At 44.0% G+C, this 21,040-nt stretch overlaps 1 protein-coding gene across 5 annotated transcripts in view; it reads left to right on the forward strand.

The window, feature by feature from the left end:
• The window catches only part of LOC138215306 (diacylglycerol kinase beta), a 127,013-nt gene that overhangs the window by 50,137 nt on the left and 55,836 nt on the right, over positions 1–21,040 (forward strand). For all 5 annotated transcript variants that reach the window (XR_011179718.1, XM_069177393.1, XM_069177392.1 and 2 more), the window contains 5 exons: positions 1,168–1,284; positions 5,181–5,279; positions 8,259–8,369; positions 8,478–8,551; positions 11,175–11,249. Coding sequence is in view for 4 of the 5 variants with exons in the window: in XM_069177393.1 (XP_069033494.1) it covers positions 1,168–1,284; positions 5,181–5,279; positions 8,259–8,369; positions 8,478–8,551; positions 11,175–11,249 (476 nt within the window). In the remaining variant the exon portion in view is untranslated. The remainder of the gene's footprint in view (positions 1–1,167; positions 1,285–5,180; positions 5,280–8,258; positions 8,370–8,477; positions 8,552–11,174; positions 11,250–21,040) is intronic.

Consider the following 21,040-nt stretch of genomic DNA (forward strand, 5'->3'; position numbering starts at 1 on the left):
CCCACCTCATTAATGCTCCCCCCACATCATTAATGCTCCTCCCACATCATGAATGCTCCTCCCACATCATGAATGATCCACCCACATCATTAATGCTCGTCTCACATCATTAAAGATCCGCCCACAACACTAATGCTCCTCCCACATCAAATGCAGACCTCCACATTCCTGTCACATGTAAACGTTGCCAAAAATCGACTGTAGTGATAATTATCCACACTTTTCATCTTTATTCTCTCCACTGCTGTCAGAGCAGGCGGGGAACAGAAATGTAGTTGGAGTGCATAACAAATGTAGCTCAATAATTAATAAAAAAAAAAAAAGTTTTAATTGCTCAAGTATTGTTAGCAGAATCGTTAACATCAAAGCTTATTGATACGATGCTCCGGCTCCGCTTTGGTTCCGATTGGAATTAAATTTCGACACCCTACTGACCAGTCTGTTAAGGCAACTGCTGCTGGTTCCTGGTCTTGTTTAAGAGAGCAGGGAGGATTATGGGATAGCCTGTGAGCTCATGCAAGGTTCTCTATATTTTAGCATGGATGTGATGAGAACTATTTTTCTGGCTCAGGTCACATGTTGATTAAAATCTGTTGTACATTTCTGACTAAAACTTACTGTGAACCTCTGATCAGTAATGTATTTGTACTATTTAATAAATGACTGACAACTTTGGTCATAATTATTCATGAAGTCATTTCTCCATCTTCCCAGTGGTTATCGTGCCACTGTTGTAGATATTTGGGGAAATAAGGAGCAGTACAAAACAATGAGTATCCTGCAAAATGTGTGTTTTAATTCATGTTTGAGGCCAAGAAAGGGATATTCACCTTTTTATCTTAGGAAACAAGTGTCTGTTGTTATTTGAAGCTCCATTTGTGTGTTATTTCTTCCTTGATAAACTGTGTTTGGAAGTACCAACTTTCAATAATCACAGAAAGTTTTGTTTCTGTCAAACCAACTTATTATATATTTGAATTCGATTTGGTCAGAAAAAACAAACCTGACAATAGTTCCAAAGTTTTGCATTTTCTTTAATAACTAATTGAAATCCTCAAAATCCATACATCCATCCGTCCATCCATTTTCTATACCAAATCTTAATCAAACAAGCAGGAAATACTTGAATGCTAAAATGTCCTTCTCCCGCTGTCCTCTGTCCTGCAGGCTATGCAGCATGTTTGGATGGAAGGAAACTCTCCGACCAAGTGCGACCGCTGTCACAGAAGCATCAAGTGCTATCAAGGCCTGACGGGCCTGCACTGTGTCTGGTGTCAGATCACTGTGAGTCCCTGCCGTCAGACATCTAACACCTCAATCTGCTGTGGCCATAGTCTCCTGTACGGACTAATAGAAACACAAGCAAGCATGCAGGTCTATCAACACTGACTCAGAAAGGCAGACAGCAGCAACTAGTGAAGATCAGAGCACTCAGCTGAAATGTAAGAGCTCAATAATCTGTAAAACTGTTATTCAATGAGTTTTTAGGATATTTATTTCTCAAAAAAATACGATCATGTACTCATGGACAAACTAAAAAACATTTAAAGTTAAAAAGAATTAATACCACTTTGTGCATTAGTGGGCGATAGTGAGTCAGCAGGCAGTTGGGTGTTAAATGTGTGACCAACAGTATAGTTTAGGTTGGTTAGGTTCAGGCATGGGCAGTGAGGGTAAGAATATCAGGACAGCTAATTCAGCTCGTCATCTCAGCACTGATAACGGGTGTGAACCATGTATCAACAGCAGACATATTAATAATATAAACTTATTATTGTATTTATTGTAAGTCGCTTTGGATAAAAGCGTCAGCTAAATTAAATTTAATGTAATGTCACTGTCGGTGACAGCATACAGGCAAAGCAAGTTTATTTGTACATTTGCACTGCAACAACGAGACAATTCAAAGTGCTTCACATAAAATCAGTAGAACATCAAAACATGACATTTAAAAACTTAAAAAATTACAAACTGATTCAAACATTAAAATAGATAAAGAGATAAAGGTAGATTGATAAAAATAAGATAAAAGTTACAGTGCGGTGTCAGAAATAAAATACAGAAGCTAATCCAGATCTTGCAATCTGGTTGAGTGCAAAGCAGCAACCAGAGAAGTCTTCAGTCCTGATTTAAAGGATCTGAGAGTCTCAGCAGACCTGCAGCTTTCTGGGAGTTTGTTCCAGATATGTGGAGCATAGAAACTGAACGCTACTTCTCCATGTTTAGTTGTGACTGACTTCTTACAGAGAAACAGCTTTACAGACATGTACTGTACAGAGAAACTCAACTTATCTGCTGGGAACGAACCACCACAGTACGCTTTAACGCACACTCTGAAACACATACGAACACAGGACCTGACACCGACACTGTCGGAAAAAACTTGATGGATGCTTTGACAGTTCAAAAAGCCTTCGGCTCCATAGACTCCCATTCAACTTCTCTCATCAAATCCAAAGTGAATAAAATGTGTCCATCAGTTATCTCGGTGTTGTTAGCTAAAGTCACTCCTTCTTATTAGTTTTCTGGAGGTCCATCTGAAAATAATCCCTCATTCATTAGAAAAGAAGATTCAAGAAGACCTGTTTTTGGGGGCGTGTCTGTTTGATTGACAGGCCTGTGGTGTAACTACTAGGTTACTAGGTTACAGCTATCGGTGGGCGGGACGTAGTATCGTCAGGTTTCCAATCAGATCAGTAAGATCCACCACTGGCTCCTCCCCCAGCTCGTCCAAATATGGTCACTTCCTGCTCCAAACCGCTCCGAACTCACAAAATGGTGACGGACAGAATCTGAACTGGAGGCTTTTTAAATGGGTGACGTCACTGCCAGTTGCCTCTTGTTCAGAAAACACTACTTCTTCCTCTGAAGTTGGACTGACTTGTGGTATTACGAGACAGGCAGGCAGGCGCTAGCTGTTTAGCGTGCTAACTTTAGTAGATATCTGTGCAACACAAGACTTAGTCTTAGTCTCTGACAAAACATCAACACTGCTATTTCTATTTATTTAGAAGAAATGGTATGTTGGAGCATTAAAGTTTATTTTTCAGATACAGAATAAAGGTTGGAAAAAGTCAATAACTAGCTTTAGCTAAAGCTAGCTGCGACTGTGCTCAGTCTCTTTGGTTTGGTTTTTAACGAGTTTTTGTTGTTCATACAAATCATAATTTTTTTTTAAATGACATATTTGTAGTAAATGAGTTATAAAATATAATAGAATCATTAAAATGTTAAAATATAAAAGAGACAAAAAATCTTATTCCAGACTCAGTTTTGTGTTTTGGTTTTAAAAGGCAGAACAGATTTGTTGTAGAGTATTTTTACAATTACTGTTTATGCTTCTCTTTATTTGTTAGGCATTATGTTTTCATGAAATGTTTACACAGTGAGTTGCCAGTTTATTAGGTACACCTAGCAGTCAGCTGCATCTAACAGTAATCCTATTACTGTGAAAGTTGTAAAATAGAAGTGTTGCTTCCACTGAATGGATGTTAAACTGACAGGTGTTTCTGTTATTATTTATATCAGAAAGATTCAGAGGAGGGTAGAGGATCCAAAAACTACTCAAGCAAAAATACAGTTACTCAGAATCCAAGTAGAAGTAGTAATCAAAATAATCGCTTGAGAATAAACATTTCTAATGAAATATTTACTTGAGTAGAGTGTAATTTATCAAGTAAAATAAAAAATAGGAAATAAAATCAAGTTTATTTGAAGTGAACATGACTGACCATGCTTCAGGTAAAAGAAAGAGTGAACGTCCACCTGTTTAAATTATCTTTATGTTCTAGTGTTTTACAAGTCGTGGAGTATAAGAAACATCTCTCTCTCTCTCTCTGATCCACTACAAATCACCAGCACCGCAAACTACATTCTCCAAAATGATCTTACATTGAATTTAACACTCTTTAAAACTGTTGTAGGACTGTTGTATTAGACTGCCTTCATTTTAGCTGAGTCATGCTAATGAACTGGCACCTGAGTGTATATTTATATCCTGGAGACATAAAGCAACCGACAACCCTGACTCCAACCTGACCCTGAAATGTAAAGCTTTCCTCTGCTGGGATCAGCCTCATACTGTTGTACAGTCCACACTATACAACAGGGCTGAAATAAAAGTTACATGATTGGCTCTCAGACACTAACATTTATTCACATAGCTGAGCTCCACCAAACCTGCTGGATAAGCTTCTTTTATGTGAACGTTACCAGTAGCTACTGGATGGAGATGCCGGGGGTTCATCGATGAGAGCTCTTAACTACCAGAACATTTTATCAAGGAGTCTCATCTTAGGAGAGATTTAGGAAACGTCTCAGAGCAACTCTGAACAGAGAAGGGACCTTTATCTTAGCGAGGAGGTGTGGTCCACCCCGTTGCTAAGTGACACTTCCTTTTCAAAGATGTGATTGGTTGATAAAACAAAATGCTCTCTTTGATAATGACACAGAACTTACAGCGACCTCCAGTGGAAGTTAAATGAAGTGCGTGTTTGTGTAATGACTGCTGATGAAGGTTGAACAGACTCCAGTCATTTCTACACTCAAACATCTTCATCACTTCCACGTCTGTTGTTGTGTTGGTGGAAGAAGTGACGTCTCTGATGAGATCCACCACAGACATCCTCCTGCAGACAATCTGGACACTTTCATCAAGTCATTCAGTGTTTGAAGAATATTTCTCTGAGCTCGCTGGACTTCATCACTTTCCTCCTCTGATGAAGAAACTCTTCATCCTCTTAAAGTCCTCCTCCCTGATCCGGACAGTTTTCCTCCTGAGGAGCTCTCTGAAGTTGTTTGTGAATAACTTTTATCTTCACGAGGATCAACTCTGAACTTTGTGACAGATGTATGTTAATCCAACAACTCACTCGCATCCATTTTACTTTGCATTTCCTTTCACATCCACTAGATGTCACCGCTGACTTTCAGTTGGCTCATGATTAAACCTGCACTCACAAAAGGCTCCTTCACATCCCGGCATTAAAACCACCCTGCACAGATGTACGAACGGTTTCCTATCTGAGTGATGAAATATGGACTCTAATAATCAGTGAGTCCTGTCAGATGAAATGACCTCAGAAATGTAGAGTTTCATGCCGCTGATGTTTAATGTGATATGTGTCACAGATGGACGACACCCACAGTTCTTATGTTTCTGCCTCTCTTCTCTCCTTTAGCTCCATAATAAGTGTGCATCCAACGTGAAGCCGGAGTGCGACGGAGGAGCGTTGAGGGACCACACTCTTCTGCCGTCGTACATCTGCCCCGTCGTCCTGGTGAGAAGCTTTTCCTCCGCTGGCTGAACACCAGACGACACACAGCACTGAGACGGGGCCTTAAATAGTTGCTCTTTACCAATTAACTTCATATAAAGAACACTAAACAAACACAGAAAAATCAAATCAATATTTTTCCTCGTTATGCCTCTGTACCAGCGGTATCCATAGCAACAGCAGCCAGTCCTTCTGTTTGACCCATTCTTGTGAATGTGATATCTGAAGAACACCTTAAGGGAATTTCTTCAAACTTGGCTCAAACATGAATTTTGTCTCCCCAATGAACTGATGATTTTGGCAGTGTTACAAATCTGGGTCATGGTTTAACACGCAATAAATCAAACTTATATTAAGTTTGCCAACTCATACTGCAACAGTGGGATGTTCAGTCAGTGATGTGAAGCGTGTCTGGATGTGTGAGTGCACAATTAGAAAAGATTAACAAAAACAAATCAATCAATGATGAAGCCGTGTTGTGTTGTGTTGTGTTGAGAAGAGAGAGGCTCGATCCCAACTTCCCCCCCAACCTCCATATTTACTGAGCAGCTTCATCTTCCAGCGGCGGCGTGTCAGATGTGTTTTATCTTCCTTCCTCATTCAGTCATATTTCCTTCATTTCTGTTCTTCTATCAGGTAAACGTTGTTAAATGGCTTCTTTTTTATCCGTTGTGTTCATGGTTGTCATTTCCTACTTTGTGCTGCAGCCTGCAGACAAAGTTAAAACAGCTGCTGAGTTTTAATCATTAAAACATGAATCCTGTTTATTGTGGCACTATTTCACATCGTGTGTCTGCAGCAGCAGGAGAACGTATTTCTTGTCCAGATTTAAAGAGCACGGCGGTAGATGCTGATGAAGTGAAGCTTGTTACGACCAGTAGTTTACACATGGGTGTTTTATTTTGAAAACTTTCCCGGAGTTTTATTTAGTTTTCTCGACAAACTTCCTGCCGATCCGATCTGCTCTGTTCAGATCGCCGCGGTCTCCGAGCGTCTTCCGTCACAAACAGACTCGCTGTCTATCATTAGCGTGGCGAGACGCTGAGAGACGGGCCGCGGTGCCGCCGGAGACACGGGAGATGGGCCACGGTGCTGCCGGAGACACGGAGACGGGCCGTGGTGCCACCGGAGACACAGAGACACGGGGCAGCCACTTTAACAACGGAGATTCACTCTGGTAGTCGTGTTGGAGACGGAACGAGTGGAAAACAGCCTCAAGCCTTCAACCCAAATGTTATAAAAAGACAAAATGGGACACAAAACTGTGACAAGACGATACTTGAAAAAACACATCACCACACATATATATAGAGATATATATATCTCTATATATATCTCTATATATATATATACACAGTGTATATACACATGTACATACATAATTGAGAGAATTGAATATAATTAGGGGAGAGATGCAGAGAAAGGCAGAGACAATGACAACAGAGAAAGGGGCCGTCACATGGGTCGAAGGTCGAAAGTCGAAGGTAATGGTGGCCTCAATTTTACCCATTCTCACAAACATGATATCTCAGGAGAGCCTTCATATTTTTTTTTTTTTTTTTTTTTTTTTTTTTATTTGGCACCAATGTTTACTTGGGCCTCAAAAATGAACTGATGAGAGTTTGGAGGTCAAAGTTCAAAATAAAAGATCACTGGTCAAAGCTTAAGGTCACTGTGCCTTTTAACTTTGTGATATCTCAGGAATTCCTCGAGAATACTTCTTCAAATTTGGCAAAATCTTTAACAGTTATGAACTGACAAGATTTTGGAGGTCAAAGGTCAAGGTCACGCCTGCCTCACATTGCTTGGGTATCTGATATTTCAAGAATGCCTCGATGGAGTTTTTTTGCACCACTATTCACTGTCAAAGATTAACTGATTTGATTTTGGAGGTCAAAGGTCATTCTGGCCTCAGGTCTCCATTCTTTTCTGAACACAATATCTCAGAGGGACTTTATTCAAATTGCCACAATCGTTCACTTGGACTCGAGGATTGAGTGCTTTGTTTCGGTGATCGGAGGTCAAAGGTCAGACTCGGCTGTCCATTTCACTCTTGTGTATCTCAGAAACGGCTGGACATCATTTCCTCACTCGTTTTTGCACAACTTTTTCACTTGGACTGGAGAATGAAGTTAAAAGCTTTGAAATGTGCTCATTCTTTCTGATTCTGGTTGAAAACCTGCAGCTGCATTTTTTTTAGAGAGTAAAAGTTTGTTAGAGGAACTCATTTGAGCGATAAAGCTTTGAATCTTCAAAGTTTTCCGCTATTTTTTTGTTTTAGTTAAATGGTGAAAGCCTGCAAGATTTCTGAATTAACCCTTGTGTTGTCCTTGGATCAAAATGACCTGCAGCTGTGTTCAACCAAGTTCTATTTTATTTTCATATTTTTTGGGATCATTGGTGACAAGGAGGCTGTGAGGGTTTCTTTAAAGAATGATGACCAATGATCCCAAAAAATATAAAAATATAGAAATAAAATAGAACTTGTTTGAACACAGCTGCGGGTCATTTTGACCCGAGGACAACACGAGCGTTAAAAAAATTAGATTTTGTGAAATAGAATTTCTGCTTAACTCTCCCAATCCTGTCTTTCAGCACATTAAACATTAGTTTCAAAATGTTTCATCAATTTTAGGAGAAAATTTGCATCAGCCAAGACGTTAGTGTGTCAAAAGTACATGTGGAGGCCTCTTCAAGCTTTTCCTGTGTTTGGACAATCAACCGCTTCATTTCAGACTAAGAACACGTCGGCAGCAGAAAGCATTCAAAACATTCCTCCAACCAAACACTCAGTGATGATTGGATAGACTCGTGCACCTGCATGACATTAAATGTTTTTTTTTTATTAATAAAGAGAAGTGCTTCCATCTAAGGTGGGTTCTGTATAGTGTTTTAGAGATGCTGAAATATTGATTGCACCTGTTTTCTGTGTCCTCCATATAACTGAATGAGTTTATCTCCTGGCACGTCCATCCTTTGCAGGACCGTCACTCTGTGGCAAAGCGTGAGGAGGGCGAGTCTCCACCCAGCACCAGTCCCGACGACACCAACCAGACTTTCAAGTTCTCTCCTGGAGACGGACAAGCCCTGCAGGTACGCCCGTCGTCAGCAGCAGCTCATGCGGCAGGTTGTTGGAAAAGAAACAAAAGAAGCGCTCACAGCTGGTTGGTTACTGAAGTCTGTCTGTCCATCGTTCTCCAGGTCACCCCTCTGCCAGGCATCCACCCGCTCCTCATCCTGGTCAACCCCAAGAGTGGAGGCCAGCAAGGAGAGCGGTGAGTTACCGTCTCCGCCGCATCTTCCAAACCAGACATTTCAAACATGTGGTGAATGATTTGTGATGAAAGTAGAAAAGAATGACTTTATTTTGATGAAATTGATGTGTTATTAGATTTTTTTTTTAGATTAGATTAAATTTTCATGTTTCCTTCCTTTCCCATGATTGACGGTCATCTTACATTTGACCATTTACATTTTCAATTCAGCAGTTTTACGTCCAATTTTTTATTTGGCATTTCACAATATTATTATATTATAATTATCTGTCATTTAAACATTTGATTTTGCTTTTCTGTATCATGTCAACTTATTTTTTTCTCATTTACTCCTTAAAAAGCAAATTCTAAGTTAAATGATCGTCATACAAACACATTTATGTATTTATTTATGATTATTTGGACGTCTCAGCTCATTTGTTTGTCTCAATGCTGTTTATGAACTGAACAGAAGCATTTTACAATAAGCCGCACTGATATTTGTCTTACAATAGGAAAGAAGACTTCTGTGTTGTGAAACTTACAAAAATTATTTATACTGCACGTTCTGTACAGCGTCCATCGGGTGGACAGGATGACATGGACGTCCTGCTGATCAGTGTCTTTGTACCGTGTGACTCTTTAATTCAACTTTTATTCGACTGAAATCAATTAGTGCCGCAGAGGGTTGCATAAGCTGTACAGTAAATTCATGTCTTCATTGTGGCTTTGCTCCCCACCGGCCAATCAGACCCTCAGCCTGACACGTTTCCATAGCAACATTGTCTTTATTACCATCAGAAAGGAAATTATTCTCTAAAAAAGACCTTATGAGAACAAGAACATTTTGTATTGCTATTTTTTAATCTGTATTTAATTTCATCAAACCGAATTGCAGTTTTATTTATAAGCTTCTGTCCTCTACAAAAATGTTTCAACAAGTTGTGTAGAAGGCTGAATTATCTATTTAGTCGTTTATTTATTCTAGTAGTCGAATGAAATCCAGTGACGAGCCAGCTGTTACATGATTGAAGCTCGTACTGTAAATCGCTGGTTCTCTTAACGTTAGAAGAAAGTGCAGAATCAGGACTGACAACTTGTCAGAACGAAATGATGATAAATGGAAGAGCAAAGAGCTCACAAACTAAAACTCTACTCTTCTACAAACGGAATCATTATTCCTGGAGCTGATTTAATGGTGCGTTCAGGCAGCTGTGAAGTGGGAACGTTCAGACTTGGTAACCTCCGACTTCCCCATTGAGAGCGTTCACATGATGACAACAAGAAAGCAACATGGCCGCCTGCCGGAAATCTGCTCTATTTGGTGTCTGAACGCAGAAAAGTGACAAACAACCTGGTCATCACCATGGAGACCATCACCATGGAAGTCATTATTATTTGTACACGACATTTTGACATGTTGTTTTTAGCAGATAACGTTTAAAACAGCAAAGTAACGGAAACAAAGTAACGGAAACAAAGTGACGGAAACAAAGTGACGGAAACAAAGTGACGGAAACAAAGTAACGGAAACAAAGTAACGGAAACAAAGTAACGGAAACAAAGTGACGGAAACAAAGTAACGGAAACAAAGTGACGGAAACAAAGTGACGGAAACAAAGTAACGGAAACAAAGTGATGGAAACAAAGTAACGGAAACAAAGTAACGGAAACAAAGTAACGGAAACAAAGTGACGGAAACAAAGTAACGGAAACAAAGTGACGGAAACAAAGTGACGGAAACAAAGTAACGGAAACAAAGTGACGGAAACAAAGTGACGGAAACAAAGTAACGGAAACAAAGTGACGGAAACAAAGTAACGGAAACAAAGTGACGGAAACAAAGTAACGGAAACAAAGTGACGGAAACAAAGTGACGGAAACAAAGTAACGGAAACAAAGTGACGGAAACAAAGTAACGGAAACAAAGTAGCGGCCGTGTGGGAGGATTGTTAACGCTTTACGTTAAACATCAATGTCGTAATTAGTATTGTTTAATGATATTGTTTATTCTTTTTTTTTTACCGCAACAACACTCTACTCTAATTAGTACTAATTAGTACGACCTAAATTAAATACGAAGCGATTGATTCTTGCGCTGAGCAGGTGTTTCTCTCCCTTCACCTACAAATGCTCTCACATCATGATGTCAGACCGACTTCTCAGTTGGAGAGGCGTTCAGGGGATTTCTCCGCCTCATAGGTCGGAACTTTCCCACTTCCTGTTCGCTTATGAATGCATTAACATGTGACACACACACAAACACACACACAGCTGGCACGGCTCACCACCATTTCCTGTGAAATGTCAGCTTCCTTTTATGTTTACTGTTAATTAACGTCAGAGGTTGGGAAGTTGCGTTTAGATCAAATATATTTGTTTAGTCCTTCAGACGCTGGAGGTCTAACCTGTGACCCGCATCGTGTGTTTTTATCTTCTAAGTTAGCAAAGCTTCAGACGACCTCTCAGCACATGTCCCACATAAACATACTCATTATCCCACATTTGCTTTGGTGACATCTGATATTTCATCTGATATTAGTATATGTTAGATATCCAGCTGTGATAATCAGCGTGTTGTGTTTGGTAACCGCTGTTCACTCTAATTGTATAAGTAATTCCATCATGTGTTTTCCCCCTCCAGGGTACTGAGGAAGTTCAGGTACCTGCTGAACCCCAGGCAGGTGTACAGTCTGGACCGAGGAGGGCCGATGGTCGGGTAGGTCCACTTTTTCATAAATCAATCAAAAGGATGGACGATGGAAGTGATTCTGTTGTAGCTGCGTTCTCTCCGCTCATCCAACTGGACGTGAATTAGTGGGACGCATGTTTCTGTCTTCACTGGACCGCTGCTGCCCATTCGGTTTTGATGATACACACTCTTGCAGTACTGAACATGATTGGAGGCCGAGACGCATCGCAAAATACCTTCACAAAACATCACTATGCTCATTTCCCTTCATCAGTTCCTCCAGGAAATCACGATATCATGATTGCAATCGTTAAAACACTCAGAAATATTTGTGCTATTTTTCCGCAAAAAATGTCATCATCAGAATCTGTGCTGAAAGTATTAAGAACATAAAGTAAATTTTTTCAAACAAAATTCACTTTATTAACAACAATAACTCCTCATTTCCAATTAGAAAGTCTCTGCTCCTGTTTTCATCTCCAAATAAAACTCTGTTCGCTGAGGAAACCGGAACAAGAGGAGAAACAGGAAGTGACGGGGTTTGTGGGAAATGTGGTCTTCACATTAAAATGATGTGATTAAATGTTTGTGATCAAAGGAAGTGATTCCATATTACTGGATGTTAAATGAGTTTTCTCCACACGTCCAGTTGTCAGAGACGTCTCTTTGTTTGTTTCATCCAGCAGGTCTATGTGTTGAATGAACATGAATTAAACAGCATCTAAAGCTCTTATTTTGACAGCTGATGTAGTCCTTGTTTCTATATTCCATTCACAGATGGTCTGTTCTGGAAACATACGCAGCTTATAGGACCTTTTAGGAGCTTTTAGGAGCTTTTACCTCCACGGTTCTCTAAGTACAGTAAATACATAGAAAAGATTAGAACTCAAATATTTCTGATGTGCTGCAGGATTATTATCACAGGAAGTGATTACACATTTATTCCTTATAGCGCTTGTGAAAATCACATTTTTCTTTCACCACTTTCTCATTTTGTCAATTTTACGCAAAAAACTCACTTAAAACTACAACAAATTACGTCACAATTTAAAGAAAATACAACGCAAAATTAATCATTTTGATCGTAGCGATCACCAAAAAAATCAGTGAAATCCTGGAGTGACTCTTTCATCACTTCTACCAGCAGGTGTTCTGATGAAACTATTGCTAGATTAATAGCAACGCAATAACGGCAATTGCCCTCTGGACAGATATCCACCATTACCTCACATTATATTTCTCAGCACGTATAAACACTGCAGAAGTGCTTTAAGCTGCAATACCAGCAAGTGCCACTAGAGGTCGGCTCCATAGACTCCCATTCAACTTCTGTCATCAAATCCAAAGTGAATAAAATGTGTCCATCAGTTATCTCGGTGTTGTTAGCTAAAGTCACTCCTTCTTATTAGTTTTCTGGAGGTCCATCTGAAAATAATCCCTCATTCATTAGAAAAGAAGATTCAAAAAGAATGTCTGTTTGATTGACAGGCCTGTGGTGCAGTCAGGTTCCAGCTATCAATTCAATACAACTTTATTTATATAGCAACAAATCACAACACAGGTTATTTCATGGCACTTTACACATTAAAGTCCTTACAGCAAGACGTTATAATATTATACAGATAATTCAACAATTCCCACATAACCTAGGAGGGAAAAAAACTCCTCTTTAAGGGAGAAAAACCTCCAACAGAGGGAAGAAAAACTCCCTTTAACAGGAAGAAACCTCTGACAGAACCAGGATCAGAAGTGGGCGGAGCATCTGCTTCCACCGGTTGGGGTGAGAGGAGAGCAGAGAGAGAAAAGGACAGCATAGAGGTAGGTAGGTAGGTAGTTACTTTGTTAATCCCCAAGGGGAAATTTTTTTCGCTACAGCAGCATTTATAGATACAGGAAAGCAATAAAATAACAGTAAAAAATATTAAATATAAAAATGCACAGTATATACAGTACAGTAAATATATATTTTTTATATTTAAACAAACAAGAAACACAGACAACAGTGTTATTGTTGTGTGATGGATTTTGCCAGAGGTGAGTTATTGTACAGTCTTATTGTGGTCGGCAGGAATGATCTCCTGTATCTGGAATGATGTACCCGTCCACTGACTCCTCCTCCCGTCCATCCCTTATACACCGTCCACTGACTCCTCCTCCCGTCCATCCCTTATACATCCGTCCACTGACTCCTCCTCCCGTCCATCCCTTATACACCGTCCACTGACTCCTCCTCCCGTCCATCCCTTATACACCGTCCACTGACTCCTCCTCCCGTCCATCCCTTATACACCGTCCACTGACTCCTCCTCCCGTCCATCCCTTATACACCCGTCCACTGACTCCTCCTCCCGTCCATCCCCTATACACCGTCCACTGACTCCTCCTCCCGTCCATCCCTTATACACCCGTCCACTGACTCCTCCTCCCGTCCATCCCCTATACACCGTCCACTGACTCCTCCTCCCGTCCATCCCTTATACACCCGTCCACTGACTCCTCCTCCCGTCCATCCCCTATACACCGTCCACTGACTCCTCCTCCCGTCCATCCCTTATACACCCGTCCACTGACTCCTCCTCCCGTCCATCCCTTATACACCATCCACTGACTCCTCCTCCCGTCCATCCCTTATACACCGTCCACTGACTCCTCCTCCCGTCCATCCCTTATACACCCGTCCACTGACTCCTCCTCCCGTCCATCCCTTATACACCGACCACTGACTCCTCCCGTCCATCCCTTATACACCGTCCACTGACTCCTCCTCCCGTCCATCCCTTATACACCGTCCACTGACTCCTCCTCCCGTCCATCCCTTATACACCGTCCACTGACTCCTCCTCCCGTCCATCCCTTATACACCGTCCACTGACTCCTCCTCCCGTTCATCCCTTATACACCGTCCACTGACTCCTCCTCCCGTCCATCCCTTATACACCGTCCACTGACTCCTCCTCCCGTCCATCCCTTATACACCGTCCACTGACTCCTCCTCCCGTCCATCCCTTATACACCGTCCACTGACTCCTCCTCCCGTCCATCCCTTATACACCGACCACTGACTCCTCCCGTCCATCCCTTATACACCGTCCACTGACTCCTCCTCCCGTTCATCCCTTATACACCGTCCACTGACTCCTCCTCCCGTCCATTCCTTATACACCGTCCACTGACTCCTCCTCCCGTCCATCCCTTATACACCGTCCACTGACTCCTCCTCCCGTTCATCCCTTATACACCGACCACTGACTCCTCCCGTCCATCCCTTATACACCGTCCACTGACTCCTCCTCCCGTTCATCCCTTATACACCGTCCACTGACTCCTCCTCCCGTCCATCCCTTATACACCGTCCACTGACTCCTCCTCCCGTCCATCCCTTATTCACCGTCCACTGACTCCTCCTCCCGTCCATCCCTTATACACCGTCCACTGACTCCTCCTCCCGTCCATCCCTTATACACCGTCCACTGACTCCTCCTCCCGTCCATCCCTTATACACCGTCCACTGACTCCTCCTCCCGTCCATCCCTTATTCACCGTCCACTGACTCCTCCTCCCGTCCATCCCTTATACACCGTCCACTGACTCCTCCTCCCGTCCATCCCTTATACACCGACCACTGACTCCTCCTCCCGTCCATCCCTTATACACCGTCCACTGACTCCTCCTCCCGTCCATCCCTTATACACCGTCCACTGACTCCTCCTCCCGTCCATCCCTTATACACCGACCACTGACTCCTCCTCCCGTCCATCCCTTATACACCGTCCACTGACTCCTCCTCCCGTCCATCCCTTATACACCGTCCACTGACTCCTCCTCCCGTCCATCCCTTATACACCGACCACTGACTCCTCCTCCCGTCCATCCCTTATACACCGTCCACTGACTCCTCCTCCCGTCCATCCCTTATACACCGTCCACTGCAGAGTCATCAGAGAACTTCTGCAGATGTCTTGACTCTGAGTTGTTCTGGAAGTCAGTTGTGTAGAAGGTGAACAGGAAGGAGACAGAACAGTTCCCTGAGGAGCTCCAGTACCACTGACCACCGTCTCAGACAGCACACTGCCCAGACGGACAAACTGTGGTCTGCCTGTCAGGTAGTCAGTGATCCAGGAGACGGTGGACGCGTCCACCCTCCTCCACCCGCAGCTTCTCACTCAGCAGCAGTGGTTGGATGGTGTTGAATGCACTGGAGAAATCAAAGAAAGTGATTCTCACAGAGTCACCGGTTCCATCCAGGTGAGACTGAGCTCGTTGCAGCAGGTAGATGATGGCATCGTCCACTCCCACATGAGGCTGGTACGCAAATTGCAGAGGGTCCAGAGAAGATTTCACCAGCGGCCTGAGGTGGGCCAAGACCAGCCTCTCCAGCACCTTCATCACGAGATGTGAGGGCAACCGGTCGGTAGTCGTTGAGGCCAGATGGAGTCGTCTTCTTACGGACAGGAACCAGGCAGGACGTCTTCCACAGCACCGGGACTTCCTCCTGCTTCAGGCTCAGGTTGAAGAGGTGTTGTCGGACCTCAGTCAGCTGGACGGCGAAGAAGAGAAGAACTGTTGGTGGAGACAGCAAGCGCAGAGCAGAGAAATGCAGCTCCATGGCGGGAAATCTGCAAAAGAAGAGAAACTACACGAGCGAAGGAACTGAATGGAGACAACAGATAATAATAAGAAACTATGGGAGAGAAGAAGATGGTGAGGTATGAGTCAGTTAAAGAGTAGGAGGAAAGAAAAGAAGATCAGCATGTAACGAGGTCCCCCAGCAGCCTCGGCCTATAACAGCATAACTAAGGGTTGGTTCAGGTCTACCTGAGCCAGCCCTAACTATAGGCTTTAACACCATTGTCTGTTTTTCTTGTTTGTTTAAATATAAAATTAAAAAAAAAAAAACGTTTTATTTTATTGTATATACTGTGCATTTTTATATTTCATATTTTTTACTGTTATTTTATTGCTTTCCTGTATCTATAAATGCTGCTGCAGCAAAAAACATTCCCCTTGGGGATTAATAAAGTAACTAACTAACTAACTAACTAACTATCCATCCATCCATCCATCCATCTATCTATCTATCTATCTATCTATCTATCTATCTATCTATCTATCTATCTATCTATCTATCTATCTATCTATCTATCTATCTATCTATCTATCTATCTATCTATCTATCTATCTATCTATCTATCCATCCATCCATCCATCCATCCATCCATCTATCCATCTATCCATCTATCTATCTATCTATCTATCTATCTATCTATCTATCTATCTTTATAAGCTCTTTATAAGGTGGGCGGGACGTAGTATCGTCATGTTTCCAATCAGATCAGTCAGATCCACCGCTGGCTCCTCCCCCAGCTCGTCCAAATATGGTCACTTCCTGCCCCAAACCGCTCCGAACTGGCAAGATGGTGACGGACAGAATCTGAACTGGAGGATTCATAACGTTCACAAACCAACGGGTAACGTCATATTAAAAACAATTATACAAACTTCATACCATCATTTAGTTCAGAGGTCTTCGACAGGGGGTCCGCGGAGGTACTGTAGGGGGTCGTGAAATTTTTGGTTGATTAGACAATTTTTTATATTTTTTTCCCCCAATTTTTTTCCCACACATTTAAATGTCTTTAAATAGACATTAACATGAATCCAACATATTGTAGCGAATGGATAAATGGAGGCAGAAGATGTTATCTTTCAGTCAGAAATGCACATTCAGCGACACACAGGAGCTCTCAAGCTGGACACCGGTTCACTCACAGCAGGAGACTAGCCTGGACCTGTCCCTCCAAGTTCCGGTTGGGTATTGTTGAGTCAGGGTTCTGCTGTGAACCACCTCCTCCCGTCATCTTACACCGACCTGCTGCAGGTTGTTGGAAGCAAACAGGAAGGCAGCATTAACGCCACACTGGCTGTTTGACCTCTTGACCCACACGTAGTTCTGCATATGTCAGAGCTGAGAACATTGTGTACCTGAACTGGATGAATTCTTCTGCGGCTCCTCTTCCATTCATGGGAGAAACACATCACGGTGCGGAGGACTCGAAGGTGAAGTCGATTCACCGTCCTTTCACACCCGTCTGTGTGAATCTCTCAGCTGCCTTTAGTGTTCCTGTCTCTGCTCTCAGTCACAACAGGCAGAGTGATGCCCTTCAGAGCCATCGTAAGAAAGGCGACCCGATGATGCACACGGGTCTGTGGGGAGAACGCTGCCGACGATACGCGCCGCATCCAACACAAAGACTGCATTAAGTGGACGTGATATCACACGTCAAAACTGAGGTCCAAGACTTTTAAAGCCTTTTGTTTGTTCACTAGATATAACGTCATCATATCCTGTAGTTTAACTGCATCACAGTTCACGACAACTTTCTGACAGAAAAAGTTTTTATCCAAAGAGAATGATCTCTACCTGTTTGATTGATTAGAAATAAATAGACATTTATTAGTGCATTTTTAAAGGACCAGTGTTCATGACATGACAAGATAAGACAGAAAACAACACAATACACTTTAGAGGGTTAACACAGGTCAGAAGAATATCAGGCAACATCAGGGGACATCAGGGAACATCAGGGAGCATCGGGGAACATCGGGGAACATCGGGGTACATCGGGGTACATCAGGGAACATCAGGGAACATGAGGGGACATCAGGGAACATCAGGGAACATCAGGAGACATCAGGGAATATCGGGGAACATCGGGGAACATCGGGGTACATCGGGGGACATCAGGGAACATCAGGGAACATGAGGGGACATCAGGGAACATCAGGGGACATCAGGAGACATCAGGGAATATCGGGGAACATCGGGGTAAATCGTGGGACATCAGGGAACATCAGGGAACATGAGGGGACATCAGGGAACATCAGGAGACATCAGGGAATATCGGGGGACATCAGGGGACATCAGGGGACATCAGGGAACATCAGTGGACATCAGGGAGCATCGGGGAATATCGGGAAACATCGGGGAATATCGGGGGACATCGGGGGACATCATGGAATATCAGGGAACATCAGGGGACATCAGGGGACGTCAGGGGACATCAGGGGAACATCAGGGGACATCAGGGAACACCAGTGGACATCAGGGAATATCGGGGAACATCAGGGAACATCAGAGGATATCAGGGGACATCAGGGAGCATCAAAGGACATCGGGGAATATCAGGAATATCGGGAAACATTGGGGAATATCGGGGGACATCGGGGAATATCAGGGGACATCAGGGAATATCAGGGGTCATCGGGAAACATCAGGGGACATCGGGGAATATCAGGAAACATCGGGGAATATCGGGGGACATCGGGGAACGTCAGGGAATATCGGGGGACATCAGGCGTGATCAGGGGACATCAGGGAACATCAGGGGACATCGGGAAATATCAGGGGACATCAGGGAACATCATGGGACATCAGGGAACATCAGGAATATCGGGAAACATCGGGGGACATCGGGAGACATCAGGGGACATTGGGGAACATCGGCGAATATCAGAGACATCAGGGGACATCAGGGGAACATCGGGGAATATCGGGGGACATTGGGAGACATCAGGGAATATCAGGGGACATCAGGGAACATGAGGAGACATCAGAGGACATCAGGGAGCATCAAAGGACATCGGGGAATATCAGGAACATCGGGAAACCGGGGGACATCGGGGAACATCAGGGGACGTCAGGGAATATCGGGGGACATCAGGCGTGATCAGGGGACATCAGGGAACATCAGGGGACATCGGGAAATATCAGGGGACATCAGGGGACATCAGAGGACATCAGGGAACATCAGGAATATCGGGAAACATCGGGGAATATCAGGGGACATCAGGGAACATCAGTGGACATCAGGGGACATTGGGGAAAATCAGGGGACATCAGGGAATATCAGGGACATCAGGGGAATATTGGGGGACATCGGTGAACATCGGGAGACATCAGGGAACATCAGTGGACATCAGGGAACACCAGTGGACACCAGGGAGCATCGGGGGACATCAGAGGACATCAGGGAGCATCAAGGGACATCAGAGGACATAAGGGAACATCAGGGGACATCGTGGAATATCAGGGGACATGAGGGGACATCAGAGGACATCAGGGAGCATCAAAGGACATCGGGGACATCAGGGAACACCAGTGGACATCAGGGAATATCGGGGAACATCAGGGGATATCAGGGAGCATCAAAGGACATCGGGGAATGTCAGGAATATCGGGAAATATCGGGGAATATCAGGGGACATCAGGGAGCATCAGGGGACATCGGGGAATATCAGGGGACATCTGGGAATATCGGAGAACATCGGGAAACATCGGGGAACATCAGGGAATATCACGGGACATCAGGGGACATCAGGGGACGTCAGAGGACATAAGGGAACATCAGGGGACATCAGGGGACATTGGGGAACATCAGCGAATATCAGGGACATCAGGGGAACATCGGGGGACATCGGGAGACATCAGGGAATATCAGGGGACATCATGGAATATCAGGGGACATCAGGGAACATCAGGGGACTTCAGAGGACATCAGGGAGCATCAAAGGACATCAGGGAATATCGGGAAACATCGGGGAATATCGGGGGACATCGGGGAATATCAGGGGACATCAGGGAACATCAGTGGACATCAGGGGACATCAGGGGACATTGGGGAACATCAGGGGACATCAGGGAATATCAGGGACATCAGGGGAACATTGGGGAATATCGGGGAACATCGGGAGACATCAGGGAACATCAGTGGACATCAGGGAACACCAGTGGACATCAGGGAGCATCGGGGGACATCAGAGGACATCAGGGAGCATCAAAGGACATCGGGGAATATCAGGAATATCGGGAAACATCGGGGAATATCGGGGGACATCGGGGAACATCAGGAGACATCAGGGAACATCAGTGGACATCAGGGAATATCAGGGAACATCGGGAAATATCAGGGAATATCGGGGGACATCAGGGGACATCAGAGAGCATCAGGGAATATCAGGGGACATCGGGGGATATCGGGAAACATCGGGGAATATCGGGGGACATTGGGGAACATCAGGGAACATCATGGAATATCAGGGGACATCAGGGGACGTCAGGGAACATCAGGGGACATCGGGGGACATCAGGGGAGATCAGGGGACATCAGGGAACATCAGGGGACATCAGGGAACATCAGGGAATATCAGGGACATCAGGGGAACATCGGGGAATATCGGGGAACATGGAGAGACATCAGGGAGCATCAAAGGACATCGGTGAATATCAGGAATATCGGGGGACATCAGCGGACATCAGGGGACATCGGGGGACATCAGGGGAGATCAGGGGACATCAGGGAACATCAGGGGACATCAGGGAACATCAGGGAATATCAGGGACATCAGGGGAACATCGGGGAATATCGGGGAACATGGAGAGACATCAGGGAATATCAGGGGACATCATGGAATATCAGGGAACATCAGGGGACATCAGGGAACATGATGGGACATCAGAGGACATCAGGGAGCATCAAAGGACATCGGGGAACATCAGGAATATCGGGAAACATCGGGGAATATCGGGGGACATCGGGGAATATCAAGGGACATCAGGGAACATCAGGGGACATCAGGGAGCATCAGGAATATCGGGGAAAATCGGGGGACATCGGGGGACATCAGGGAGCATCAGGGGACATCGGGGAATATCGGGAAACATCGGGGAATATCGGGGGACATCAGGGAACATCAGGGGACGTCAGGGAATATCGGGGGACATCAGGGGACATCGGGGGACATCAGGGAACAGCAGGGGA

The sequence above is a fragment of the Embiotoca jacksoni genome, unplaced genomic scaffold (assembly GCF_022577435.1).
Source record: "Embiotoca jacksoni isolate LCO1_2020_lvr unplaced genomic scaffold, fEmbJac1.0.p SCAF_72, whole genome shotgun sequence".
Classification (NCBI taxonomy): Eukaryota; Metazoa; Chordata; class Actinopteri; family Embiotocidae; genus Embiotoca; species Embiotoca jacksoni.